Source organism: Ictalurus furcatus, chromosome 3 (assembly GCF_023375685.1).
Source record: "Ictalurus furcatus strain D&B chromosome 3, Billie_1.0, whole genome shotgun sequence".
NCBI classification, from domain to species: Eukaryota; Metazoa; Chordata; class Actinopteri; order Siluriformes; family Ictaluridae; genus Ictalurus; species Ictalurus furcatus.
Window position 1 is genome coordinate 2,967,324 of NC_071257.1, and position 15,097 is coordinate 2,982,420.

The 15,097-nt window shown below is 39.0% G+C and overlaps 1 protein-coding gene across 2 annotated transcripts in view; it reads right to left on the reverse strand.

The window, feature by feature from the left end:
* Nucleotides 1-3,815: 3,815 nt before the first annotated feature.
* The window catches only part of syf2 (SYF2 pre-mRNA-splicing factor), a 106,108-nt gene continuing 94,826 nt past the window's right edge, over nt 3,816-15,097 (reverse strand). The window contains exons 1-7 of one of the 2 annotated variants that reach the window (XM_053620393.1): nt 8,058-8,114; nt 7,609-7,710; nt 6,797-6,922; nt 6,357-6,474; nt 4,668-4,758; nt 4,320-4,418; nt 3,816-4,239 (exon numbers count right to left, since the gene is read on the reverse strand). In XM_053620393.1, coding sequence (XP_053476368.1) covers nt 4,074-4,239; nt 4,320-4,418; nt 4,668-4,758; nt 6,357-6,474; nt 6,797-6,922; nt 7,609-7,710; nt 8,058-8,075 — 720 coding nt within the window. In that variant the 5' untranslated portion in view covers nt 8,076-8,114 and the 3' untranslated portion in view covers nt 3,816-4,073. Of the gene's footprint in view, nt 4,240-4,319; nt 4,419-4,667; nt 4,759-6,356; nt 6,475-6,796; nt 6,923-7,608; nt 7,711-8,057; nt 8,115-15,097 lie in introns of those variants that run through there. The other variant, XM_053620394.1, reaches the window with a different exon arrangement.

Consider the following 15,097-nt stretch of genomic DNA (forward strand, 5'->3'; position numbering starts at 1 on the left):
TAGGGGTTTTATTAGTGTTTTAAATCATTCATAAATGAAACATGCACATAGGTTGACCTGAAGGACACTTTATCTGTGTTTAAAACGTCTTTTATTCTCACTTTATACGCATATTTATAGATGCAATATCAGTGGAATCTAGTCCACGGTGAAAATAACCACGAACATCCACAAGATGGCGGTGGTGCTACAGAAACACCAGCCTCGCCTTCTGCGCATGCGCAGTACACTACAAGGTCCGTTAAACGGCGGCTTTTGATTTGCCAAGTTGTCGAGCACTTTGTTTTCCTGCTATTTCTCCCTTAAATCTCGCTAAGCTGCAAATGTTACTGCCAGAAGCTCTATCACATCTGACCCAACTCCTCAGATCATTGCTAAGCCATAAGAGCAAGAAAACAAAGTAAAAAAAGTCCATTTCCATTTAATTTGTTTTAATGCAGTGTGGGCAGACCATACAAACCCGCTGGTGTTATTCATCATGCTTTTAGTTCCTTTAGTTCTCTGTTTATCTCCTTGTTGCTGATATGTATTATTCAGTACACGCTGCTGTTGTCTAGAAGTCTGTTTCGCATCTGTAGCTTCACTTTTGGGATTAATAAAGTGTACTGCTCATGGCCATGTACAAGCACATCCTCTCATGATTGCTAATAGCATCTTAAAAGGATCGGTTTAGGATTAGGCTGTGTTTAAGACATTGGCGGTAAACTGCATTACCATACGTATATCTGAATCATACAGTCATAGTAACACCTAGGAATTCAGTCCATAAAGCCTTTCGTGTTGTTGCTCGTCATGATAAGGAGGGAATGAAACACAACAGAGCGCTCTGTTACAGGAAAACAATAGGCTACAACACAGCAAACTAATTAGCCATTTAATAATATACTATTAATTAAAAAACAACACATCGTATCTATTATCCATTTATAGTTACACTGTTTAACTTGCGTTATAGCAGCTATAAACAGTCGTTCTCTCAGCAGCCTCACTTTGTTTCTCAGAGCTCGTGATGTTACCGAGAAAGAGCCGACACTGGAGACTCCTTCTGTAAATCTCCTCACAGAAAACTTGACCTTATCAACAATAACACGCAGTTTTTCTAATCCGTTTATGTGGCGCGTCTACCATACGATTCCCTGCGTAAGGTGTTACTACAGAAACGGTAACGTACAGTATTAGGAAGAGCGCGTTAATATAAACCTGTGGTGTGTAGATGGAACTAGCTGCTGTTGAAGAGAATTAATCAACACCTTCTGATCGATCAGATTCGAGAATTCATCAGCACTGTGGTATCATTTCTATTGTGAAACATGAATTTTTGCTTTTAATAGTATGCCATTAGTGTTGCGCTAACCATTTGTTCCAGTTACTGAACAGCAGACAGTAGAGGATCCACTTCCTTCTGATGGATGACTTTTAAAATTAATGATCACAGTCAAGGCAATTTACTGATACATCAGATCAACCTGTCAGAAAGAGACTTGGTTTTGTCAGACGTCCAGCTGAACCGACTTTGTTCTTGCTTTCGATGATAAATATATCAACAGGCTGAATTATTTTATGGCACCTTGGTCTTTTATGTTGTGTCATAGATTCCTGAGGTTTGCCTTTACATGTATGAAGCTGACATTGCCATTATACGATACACTGGAATCAAGCGACTGTGGGAGACACGTCATCAAGCTCGGGGATGATTTTTTATTTCCTTTGATGGGATAAGTAATTGGGAGGCCGATAGAGTTCCTGGACAAGTTCCTGGTCTGTTTTTCAGTCTCAGTAGTGCTGGTGCATGATGGAACATGAACAGTTTGTTCCTGATCACAAGATCTACCTCATGCTTTAACTTCAGGGGATGAAGTGGCCAGTGTGAATAGTTGCACTATATCGTGTAATTAGATGATGTTTTGTAGAGTGAGATTTATTACTTTTTAAGTTTATAAAATAAAATTTGACGAAACCATGTACCAAGAATGCTGTACCAGCTGTGTGGATTTAGGCACTGAACTACAGAAATTAATCTTGGGCCTTTTCATCCACTGGCAAGGGACCTGTTGTTAGTGACGCACAATGCCTGTGAATTTCACTTGAAATATTACAAGCCTAATCTATAATTAGTTGTCTTTAATGCCACAGCTGCCAGGCACCTATTAAAGCCAATCACATGTGTAAAATACTCTCTGAGGCGCCTGACTCAACAATTATTTAGCAATAAAACAGTCCAATAAATTTCACCGACAAATTGTGGGAACTGCTCGGTATTTCGTCTGAGTCGCTAATCAGTGATCTGATGTTCCAACCCTAGAGCTTCTCTAAAGAACATAAACACGTGATTGTCAAATACGTGAAGGGAAATGCGAGTCACAGTCTTTCTACAGCATTATGAAAAATAATAGGTAAAAAATAACACATCAGAAAATCTGAAAAGATACAGTACCGGTCAAAAGTTTGTGGACACTCGACTGAAATGTTTCTCATGATCTTAAAAACCTTTTGTGTTTTTAAAGGTGTGCGATTAAATGTTCGAAATCGGTGTCGTAGACAAAAATATAATTGCTCCAATGTATTCGTTTCGTATTTGGCAATGATATTTATTTGACGTACTTATGAAAGATTGACAGTTCCATATATGTTATTCATTCCTAATTACATTTAATGTTGTCGAACGTCCAGGAAACCAGTTCCTGTTATAACTGTCGCTATGCAGCTGAGCTACAGTTGAGGTTATACTTTCACATACGCCTTGCAGAATCTCGCAATCAAAATTGCATGGTTTTTATTAAGCCCCGCCCTGAATAAGCGATTTCCCATAACAGATGTTTACATACAGTCCACAAGACGCAATACTAACTGTATTTACACAAGTGAACCAGTTCAGAAGTTTACATATTGTTAATACTGTGTTATTACCCGGATGATCAATGTCTGTTTTGTGAGAGTTCTTCATGAGTCCGTTATTTGTCCCGAGATGTTAAACTGCCCACTATTCATCAGAAAAATCCTCCGGGTCCTGCACATTCTTTGCTTTTCCAGCATTTTATGCATATTTGAGCCCTTTCCAACAGCGTCTATATGATGCTGAGATCCATCTTTTCACACTGAGGACGACTGAGGGACTCGTACACGACTATTACAGAATGTGCAAATGATGCTCAAGAAGACCAACACGATACGTTAAGAATCAGAGGGGCGTAAACTCTTATTATTTGGTCTTCTGGGAACATGTAAATAGCTTGTGTAGCTTCTGACGGACAGTACTAAATGGAAAAAATATATTTAAAGCAAAATAATAATTTACACCAGTATCTCTCTCATTCTCTATATTGAATTTAATAAGACAAAAAAAGAAAAAAAAAAACAAACAACTTATGTTACCGACAAAACACAAACTCCTCCAGCCTGAAAACTTTCCCAGGAAAATTTGCTGACTGTTACACACTGGAGACTCCTTCCATAAAATGTTAAATAACCATCTCCTTAATTCTCATGTCTTCACATCTAACAATGCAATCATTTCCCTGAAGCATGTATCTCTCATGACCTCCAGGAACGAGTGCAAAAACAATGCACTAATTCTATTTTCGCACTCTCAGATCAATTTCTCATTTTTTTTGGTGAGACTGGACTGCTGGATCAGGAGCTCCATGAATTGGGACAAACATCTTTTATAGTCCGGAAAATAATTCAGACATGCGCAAAATATATCATTCAGGGCAGCATGGGAAAGGGGATTTATCACTTCTTGTATCTGTGCTTCGAGGCTGATAGAGGTCATGCTCTGCTGTTTCCGCTCGCTCACACACACGCACGCACGCACATAAAACTGAAGATTTTTATTCAAGAGGACAAAAAAACAAAAACAAAAAACAAACACACAGCATGAAAGACTCGACTTTCGCACAACAGACCAGGAGCATCATGAACGGTATTACTTCACACTAAGGGGATTGTTCGGGCTGGTCAGAGCAGGGTCTGTGTGTCGGAGTATAAACAGGGCAATAATAGAGAACACGCATGTTAAAGCATTAAAGATGATCTAAACACAGACCGCCGTCTTGATAGCGACACAATGACGGCTACACCGCGGTTCCTCTCTCCAGGTTCTGTTTGATCTCGGCGGTGTATTTTCCGTAGAAGCGCTCGGCTTTCTTGTTGAACTTGGCGTTTCTCTCGTTGATGTAGTCGATGTCGGCGTCGTCGTTGTAGGCTCTGCGCCGGCTGAATTTGGCGCGCTTCTCGATTCTGTTGGGGGGAAAACAGAATGAACGCACTTCTCTGTCTCACACACACACGATTCTATAAACTCTGTCTCCGTGACTTACTGTTTGTCGACGTCCTCCTGCATGCGGTCGATGGCTTCTCTAGAGGGAACGTGCATTCCGTGGATCAGAGAGTTGGAGGTCGGATGGAAGTCTTCACCGCTGAGAGGAAACACGGGCAAGAGCTCAGGATTTATCATCATCATCAATAAACATCATTCCGAATAAACTTTAATGTTCTGAGCCTTTTTACACTCAGAGAATGCAAAAACACTCTCTGCACATTTTCCATCATCCAACAGGACTAAGTTACTCTGCCTTACGTTAAACCAAGTGACTACAGCTAATAATTAGTATTATATAAGGAAGAACTAGACATCAACAGTGAAGCTTAGAGTATCTAGAGCTCACCACTCCTCTCTTTGTCTTTCGTAGCTTTCCATATCAGGCTTTATCTGTCGAGTGAGCCGCTGATATTGCCTCAGCTGGGCCTCGGCGTACCCTACAGGGGGAACGAAGACGGGATGAACAAATAAAACGGTCCCAAAAAAACCCCACGGGTGACGACAGATGATGGGGAGACCGAGGGCAGAATGTAATTACCGTAACTGATCACAAACAGGGGCTGAAATCTAAACCAGACCCGGTTCAATTTCTACATGGTTTAATCTCCCCACATGGCAGAGAGACTCAGATTTTAACTCACTAACATGAACTGCACGCCCTTTAAAAAAAAACAACAATAATGACTGATTAAAGTCACAATTCATTTTCCATACAATATTTCTAATGCTAAGAAAACAGCAACTGGTAATAAACGCCCTGTTAGTAACCTTAGTTCCAGTTGAAACACTGTTATACAACACCCAGTAGAGTTCAATGTGGCAACAATATCACATCACATCACTTTAAGATTATTAAAGTTAGTCTATTTATCGTTGAGATATTATTTGAGAGATATTATAGATATTAGCCTTTTTGCCTGCATAGATTCAATCCAAACCTCACTAACTCACAAACAACAATAATAATATCTGCTTGGACCCAACGTGTCCAGTCAGTGGAAAGTTCAGGAAAACAAAACTCTGTGACTTGGTTTATGTTTATGTTAAGTTTGGTTTATGCACATATGATTAATCTGTGCAGAGGCGATGGGTGCAATTTATTTTACTTTTGGCTACGGAACATTTGACAAGACACAGCCTGGATCATCAATATTTTAGTACTGTGTAAACGTTTGTGTAAGCCAAACTGAACCGAAGTTTTCCGCCGGATTTACAGAAGCGATTTTCTTTGTCCTCGTGTGCGCATGTTAATCAGCTGTAAAGTGTAAAGCGCGTTCCGGTCACAGCTCATTTACACATAGCGACGCCCACAAAACGGCATGAAACGCATGACCGGGAGTTATTCTGCAAACATATTTAACGATCTGACAATAACAAGAATGGTGATGATGATAATAATCGAGGATGACATCTTCTGTCAATGTTTGTTTAAGGCTTGCGGCAACGCGCAGACAGACCGGCCCGTCCTCTGTTCATACGCCACCGCTTCTTTTGTCGTAATTAAATGATCCGTTTTATTTGTCTTCATTTATGGGTTTGTGTTGGCTCGCTTTCTTTATTTTTTTTCATATTCTTGAAATGAATGCCAGTAATATAAAGTGACTCATTTTCACAAATCCCACACCCTGACCTAGTGAACCAGCATGAGGATGTGTTTCTGATACGGACTCCAAAGCTCTTCCATAAGTCGCTGTGGATGAGGACGTCTGCTAAATGCCGTAAACGTAATAAAAATACGCAATTTAAACCCCCACAGTATATTCCGGATCTAAAAGTAGAGTAATCCATGCTGATGATATGATTCGAAGTCGATCAAGCTGAGGTTTACATTAGTTAGTGTTCTTATTCACTCGCACACACACACACACACTCAGGAGCACGAGCAGGACACGAACGTTTTTCTGAATTGCCAGGCTTTTCATACATGTAAACGTCCACATCAACGCTTAATGGATAACTCTGTTCACTTTTTACACTCGCACTAATATAAGACACAGTGAAGTCCTAATAGTGCTCGAATTCTCAAGTAACTCACCTGCGAAGCCAGGATCAGGGTTTTTCTTCTTCTTTTTCCTCTCCCATCTCTCAGCATCCTCGGCGCTGATCTCCAAGAGTTTCACACGGTGGTAATCCTCCCCTCGAGCCGCACACTCCTAACACGCATACAGTTAAACCGATTTTACAACTGGTGCAGATACACCGGAGCACGACGTCTCGCTTCAGACGTTTCCGCACTTCTGTACAGGAAGACTGTAAGAGCTAATGCTCTTTTAAACTCTGAGACTCGAACATTCTGATCTAGACTGTCGTCATAGAAACCGACTACACGCTAATACCGCACTAAACCGAGCTGTGGGTAAAAACCACTGAGCTGTTTATTTAGGAATGTTTAGAGCAAACAATTTGTGAAGAAAAAAAGGCTCTTCGTTAAGTGCTGTGTTCGGTACAGTGCCGAACATTCGTGACGTTCCTTACCTTCTTCTTTTCATCCACCATGAGCTCATACTCGAGTCGAGCTTTCTTTGCCTCCCAGTTTGAGGGCAGCTTTAGCCGCTTGTCCTCCTCCACCACTTCCTGATGGTTCAGTTTACGCGCCTCATTCTGCAAACGGAAAAAAGACAAAGATCCCGGTAACGTTTATTAATTCCGCAGACGCTTTAATCTAAAAAAAAAAAAAAAAAAGTGACTCAATAAGACCCACGAGGCAGAATAGAGTCCGAGCAGCTTCACGACCTCTTGAATTCTGAGATTTGAACTTTTTCATGATGTTTCAGTTTAACACGTACAACTTTAACTGTTGACTCGTGTTGTAATAAACGCTACAAATCTACACGTAAACAGGTTACGGACACTACTTACTATAACACCGGGCTTACATTTTTAACAGTAAAGTATATCAAAGCAGCATAAAGTAACACACTTTCTAAATAAGGTGCAATATGTTGTATACAAAACTGCTAAATCTGGTAAGAGACCCACTCTCTTAGGTGTCAATCTTTAACGCAAAGTTACAAAAATAATGGCACCCCTGCCCAAACACATTCCCAGATAGCCACAGCTACACTTGTTCGATGGTGTCTGCCCCCCCGAAAGCAGAAACGAATTATTTTGTTAAATAGCTTTTTGACAATTTGCCTTCCGTTATTGAAACAGGTTTTTTTGTATTTATGCCCATATGTCCTCCTGTATGTGAGAAGTCCAGAAATATCGAATAAGAAGAAGAGTTTGGAAGTGAATCTTTTCTATAAACGTGATTATAAAGTAATTTGAGGTTTGTGTTGTCTTACCCTTTTTAAATGAAGCTCTCTGAACTTCCTCAACCTTTCCTCTCTCTTTTGTGATGATGACGTTTCCGTCGGTTCCTCATCACCGGCTGGTCCACACACATCCTTTCGACACGAGAACACAAAACAGCGCATTTAAAACAGAAAACACGAACTGAATCAAGTCTGTAACTCATCACTAGACGTTTAAACAGAGTGTCAAACCACAACATATAAACCGCACAAGGCTATATACGCAAAAGAAACGCATTTTCACTTCGATTAGCGAGGAGAGCTAATGCTAGCTAGTTAGCTTAAATCACGGAATGAGGAAAATGTGAAAAACGAAATCAGAAATGAAGAAACGTGTCTCGTAAATGTTATTTTACAAATAAACACAACAACAAATCAGAAGAAGTAAGAACAAAACGCGAACAAAATGCACTTTTCTTCACGCCCACGGTTGTGTTTACCTCTGTGACAGACGCCATCTTGGTTTCTTGCAAAAACCGGAAGTGGTCCGTCACTGTACTACAGTCCTGGCGGACTCTTAATTTGCCTAAAGTAGTTCCTATCCATTAAGCAAACCTTGTGCTGCCCTTTATTATTCGACACCTAACAAGCTTAATCGATCAATCGATTATACAGACACTTCCATCTATCCATTTCTATACCGCTCATCCTTCAGAGTCACGGGGAATCTGGAGCCTATCACAGGGAGAATCGGGCACAAGGCGGGGTACACCCTGGACAGGGTGATAATCCATCGCAAGGCACAATCACATACACATTCATACACCCATTCATACACTTTGGACATGCCAATCAGCCTATCATGCATGTCTTTGGACTGGGGGAGGAAACCGGAGTACCCGGAGGAAACCCCCACAGCACGGGGAGAACGCGCAAACTCCGCACACACAGGGCAGCGGCGGGAATCAAACCCCCGACCCTGGAGGTGTGAGGCGAACTGTACAGGCACTTATTTACCCAATATAAATTAAGTTAACACCTGTGTTAATTGGCCTAATAACACTTCTATAATGATATAACAAATAATAAAATTTATTATAATAAAATATATAAGTCCTGTTAGTATTGTTACTATTACAAATAGTAAAATATCTGGATAAGGTGCCTTGATAAAAAATGTTCTTCATTCTTTAAGACAAGACAATACAGGTGAATTTAACTAAAAGTTTTGATTTATAAATAAATGTATTTTTATCTTTGCAAATCACATATATCTAATTAAATATAAGTACATTTGCATATAAACAAAAAAATCTAGTCTTTGGATGAATAATAATAAAATAAATTAAATGTATTGTTTATTAAAGGAAAAATGACAAATAAATTGATATAAATATAACTTAAAATACATACACACACACACACACACACACACACACACACACACACACACATATATATATATATATATATATATATATATATATATATATATATATATATATATACGTACATACATACATATATACTTACACACATACCCACATACATACATACATACATACATACATACATTGACATACACACACACATACATACATACACACATACACATACATAGGAAACAAGTGTTTTAGATTTATGAAATGACGTGAATGTGCAGAGTGGGCGAAGCTTTAAGCCTTGCTCAAAGGTGCTAAGTTTCAGATGATATAGTGGTTGCAATTAGACAAATGATAACATTTATCTGTTTAGTTTTTAAGAGAACACACCAAAAATCATCTTTAAAAATAATATTTTTTAATATTTACTTTCAGTGTCTTACCATAAGTTTCAAATAGTGTGGTGGTTTCAAGTGGACAAATATAGTTTTGATATTTTTTTTATTACTACAGTTTGAGATGTTATGCATGTAAATTATTAAATAATGATAATAATAATAGTAATAATAATAATAATAATAATAATAATAATAATAATAATAATAATCCCTACTTGTAGTGATTGCCATGCAATAGTCTCCCAGTCTCAGTGAGTGCAGCAGATTACCCAGTCAACTGTTTTTAACAGCCTCGTAATGAAGCAGTTCAGAGAGACGAAAACAGAAGCTGACACAAGTGCACGCCCAACAAACAAATGACAAAGCATAATACATTTCCCCCACTCTATTAACAGCTAAGCAGAAAGAATGAACCCGATAGAAAGAGTTAAACCTTCGGGCCTCTCACCGTCTTCAATGCCTCATTAACAATAACATGTTGCTCAGGCCCAGTGGCCACTTTTCCTACATGATTACTGTTATAATTAAACATGCTTTTTTGGAGGATGTAATTAAGTGGAGTTTATAGTGTTAGATTAAAGCGATCCTGCAGATCACAGGCAACGGTAATGGACTGATGCACTTTAAGTGTACGCCAGATGGAATGGCAGCATCGCGGCTATAAGATAGCTAAATAAAGCTCTGCAGACCCCCATTTGTCAGCTCAGGCTTCTGGATAACTGCACACAAGGGGACAGTGTAGTGCTTCGTTGTATAATTTGTGCACTGGTAACAGAAGAAAAAAAAAAAAGCTACACATTTAAGAATTCTGCACAAATTAAATATTTCAGCAGATTTTCTTTGACACGGAATAATCTTCCTGCCACCCAGAGTTGCTCCCCACGTTGCAGCGCAGTCCTAAGGCAGCTGCCTAACATCTGCTGGGATATAAACTTTGTGGCCAATAAAAGCACCCAGTTTCCTTAATTACTATTTCTGTCATTTCCGCAGCCAAGAACTTATTAATGCTGTGCCAAATCAAACATGGCCCCTTCACTGGAAGCGCTGTTGTGCTGTGTGCCAGGCCGAGTCTGCGCACGTACCCGCTGAGGGGAAACCCACACACAGACTCGCCCTATTGTTCACCACATCACCTCAAGCCATCATCATGCACATGTAAATAAAACGAATGGTTATTGTCATTGGTTCCGTTACCACCACCCAGACGAACCACAGCTACAATGAAATTAGCTCCTAGATATTGGCCATGTTTGATTGCCTTATAATTGTTTTCTGCGTTTCACAGATTTATTCCTTTTAGCCTTTGGCGTCCTCCTTGCTTCCTTTTCTTTCCGCTCCCTCACTCTCTCCGTGCAAGTGGTTTGGCTTTCTGTAGAGTCTAAGAGGAACCATTTATGAATCTCTTCCTGTAAGAACAGTTACTCGCCTAAGACAACTCTCCTTCCAAAATTCATTAAAAAAAAAAAAAACTGAAGGAGAAGTGGAAAAGGTGTTCAATGTAAATAAATAAATAAATAAATAATGAAGGAAAAAAAAAAAAAACAAACAACCCAGTTCCACAAACTCTATAAAACCCAACCTCAAGTCTTCTCCACTCGACCGAGACGCGTGGATCGAATCAGAAGCAGGATATCTAAGCAGCGATCTCAAAGATCCGTAAGTTTGGCACTGATATCATACTTTTTATCTGGCCGATTTTTATTATAAAATATGGATGGAAATATCAAGAAAATAAATGTGATGCCATATAAATGCTTCACAGCTCCATCGTCATGCGTGCCACGTGTTGTTCGATCCAAATACTCAGAGCATTTTAGTCATGTTTCTATATGTGCTGCTTTCTTAATGGCCACAGGCTAAAATATAATATGGAATGAGTCGCAGTGTTTATTATTATTATTATTATTATTATTATTTTTTTTTTTTTTTGCCGAGGCAAGTTGGAAGAAACAAAAAACATTTCAAGAGCAATATTAGACAAGTTGATTTTTTTCAGAGCCCCCTGGTATCAGAGAAACACTAACAAGCTCATCTTTATCCCCGACTGAACACACCTCCTCTGTTAATACAGTATGTGAGGCAGAGCAGAAAAACACATTCTACACATTTTCTACTTTATATCCAGCTCTGAAAACACTATATGTCTAAGCTGATATTGTTCGAGGTTCACTTTTTGACTCCGATGAACCCAAAGTGCTTCATGTACTGTACTTTGTCACTGCTACTCTCCAATAAAGATATTCTTCATTGTGATCGTCGACGTCCTCATCGTTTTTTTTTTCTCACAGTGTAAAAACTTCCAAAATTGAAAACCGAGAAAACTGCATTTAAAGATTTCATTCCGACTGAGGCGCAGGAGTTTCACTGACACTTTGACAGCTGGTATCTGATTACAAACTGACCTGATTAGGCTTATGTCCATTTCACTACGACACCTAGAGCTATCTAGCGATTTGTTCAAACCGTGACATGCACGGCATTGAGGAAACCACACTTCCATGGCTACGTCCACGTTAATTTTTTTGTCCAGTGAAAATTGAGCTTATTCGGAAATGCTTTCCCACATGAATCATTTTGAAAACGCGGAGAAAACTTCGAGATATTAGAAAACAATGATGTATTTTTAGTTAGTCGTGTGACCCATTCCACTCAAAACAGACAAGATGGTGGACGATGTTGTACTGCGGCTGTTGTGCCTGATATTCAGTTTGATACCGCTGTTAAAGATTAATGTCACTTTGTACAACCTTGCATATTTAAATAAAAATTCCGGACGGAAATGACGCAGGCCAAAGCTTCTGACGTTTTTACGCGTATGCGGTAGAGGGACGTAAGCGTTTTTCAGACATTTCAGTGTGGACAAGCAATTTATGGAAAACGTTTGAAAACGCCAGTGTAGACGGAGAGCGTTTTATAAAACAAAAATGCAGTTTTCAGTTTTCTATCTGGATTAATCTGCACGTAGCCTTAGCTAGCGAGGTTTTGGACATCTTTAGGCAGACTGACTGTTTGAAGCACCGGGTTTGTTCAACCGCCTCCTTAAAAAGGTGGTTGGCGACATCATTTTGGTGAAATATACTTATGGATTCTTAAAGGTGAAGTGTCAAAGTATGTTACAGGCAGAAAAAAAAACAGTTCTTCTTCTTTTCTGCCAAAATTCAGCCACAATTTCATCTGATGGATTTTCCCAGACCACCACAGACATGCCACATGAGTTGGCTTTTAAAGAGAACGGACAGGGATGATCAGATCTGGGGACGGAGCTCATTTCCTGCAAAATAAAAAAAAAAAAGTACAAAATGTTTAAAGGGCTGCAGAATAAAATGTTCAATATGCGCCTCATCTTGTTCTTCTAAATCTTGTTTTCCACTTCTCTCTTTTTTCCTTAACACTCACTGTACACAGTGTGGCAGTACAAATGTACCTCTGTGCGTCATGCCAGTAAAACATCTTAACATCTGACCTGAGTGAGATGAAATGAAGTACTAACGAAGATTCATTTCATTCTAATATTGCAAATCACAGTATGTACAGCGTCATATATATATATATATATATATATATATATATATATATATATATATATATATATATATAAAAGAGTATACCATAACAGTATGACACAACATGTGAATACGAACCGTACCACACATCAGTGTTCAGTGTGATTACTGATGATGTGTGCGATATGTTCAGTCAGTAATTAACAACATATCATTACATCACCCATCTCTACAACTTGTTTGACTCTTGATTGAGACAGTGAAGTTTAAAGTTTGCACCCACCTCCCATTAAGGTTCTCAAAGCAAAGGAAGATTGTGGACAAGAAAGAATCACCCAGTCCTGTTTCACTGCTACAAACCGTATTCGTGTGATTATTATAGCGAGATGAGAACATGAAGCGAAGAGAGTATTTTTAATGATCTGATCAGGGATTAAGACCCTTCTAGGATAGCCCAGTACGGCTCTCTGTCCGTCCTGAGAGTTGAACGCACGACCACCTGGACGTTAGAACAGAACCGTTTAACCCTCTGTGCTCTCACTTATTACAAAGAGCTGACCGTTTAACATTAAGCTCAACAAGGACTTAAATGATTTAGCATATCGTGAGTCTGTAGATATTGAAAACACGTGAAGGACACTGATGTGTACTGTGTTGGTAAAAAAAAAAAAGAAAGAAAGAAGGAAGATCAGTAGGGGGAGCCACGCAACACGCAATGACGGCATGAGAGTTTAGTTTTGTAGAACAGTATGATCTTCTGTATGATGTTTATAACAGTATGATGTTTTTATTAATCATTACATTATTGTCAAACATATCCAATATTTCTCATTATGACATGATTGTTCGATAGTTATAAGACTATTAAACTTATTTCTCGGCATTTGTTTCTAATTTCAAGTCGTGTTATTGTATTGGCAGATACAGTATTGTTTTCTGACGGTAGAACTTTAAATTAGTTTTTAAAAAATGTATAAATGAACGCTTTCATTTGATAACAGATCATTTTTGTGGCATACAAATCAAATATAATTATAAATCTGGCGCCACAACACAAACATGGCCGTATGTATTGTATATTCCATAGGAATAAGACAAAAATACAAAAATTAAACACGTGTTGGCATGCTGTTATGGGAAAATAATCACCGACAGGGTTTTGTGATGAAGCAGAGTTCCTGTCGCCACCCCAAAGTGTTTTTGTGTTTTATTCCTCTTATTAATTCACAGCAAATTGCCAGAAATGTTTTTCATAAATATCATGTCATACTTTTTTTTTTTTTTATCCATCTCTAGTTACATTTAATGTTGTGGAACATCTACCAAACAAGTTCGTTCCTGTTCCCTCATCATCTCACGTTACCAAATCCTTCCATGCTGAATTGTTACAGTTACAGCTTTTACTGTTACAGCTCACTGTTACAAAGCACTGACACTGGAGACTCCTTCCAGAAATGCGAAATAAGCAGCTCCTTTCAGAAGACGTCACCAGAGCGATTAGAGACGATTTCAATGACGTCGAAAAGCTGTTACTATAGAAACCATAACGTATTATTCATGCGTTCATTTAAACCTGTGATTCGAATTACTTTCAGAGCTGCTGTTATAGAAAATTAATCAACAGCTTCTGGCCAAGATAGATTTGAGAATTCGACAAGGCTGTGATAAAAGAGACTCTCGTGTACAGTATAATGGACAGTACATTAGTTGTACATCACATGCATCTCATAATGTACTTATCCCAATGTTCATATCACTAATATAAGCCTACAAAGATATCCATACACACACAGATGCCCGAGAATAGAAGAAGAGCTCCCACATGCAAATGTTTTTCCCATCCCTCTAACTCTATCTGACCTAAATTAGACAGCATGTTTCTGAACAGTAGGCCGTTGTGGAGGTTTTTGCATTGTGAGGCTGCCACGCAAACAGTCTATGGACACACAGCTGTGGAGAGACATGAACCCTTATCTTATCTTATAACCCTGTATCTTGATGAGAATCACTGAGAGAGAGTGAGGAAGCAGGAGAAGAGAAAACTCTTGATTTTGCCCAGACCAAAGAGATTCTTTCGTTCTGCGTCACCCTTTCAGTGATCAAACACCAACAATGGACCAGTTCTTCAATCTCACATTCTGATCTGTTCACGGAGTATTTCTGATACCAACGATTATTCTAAAAAGTGTTCTTTCCTCAGCGAGTAAACAGGTTAAAGGGAATGAAGGAAGGAGAGGAACTGGGATCGGTCATCAGA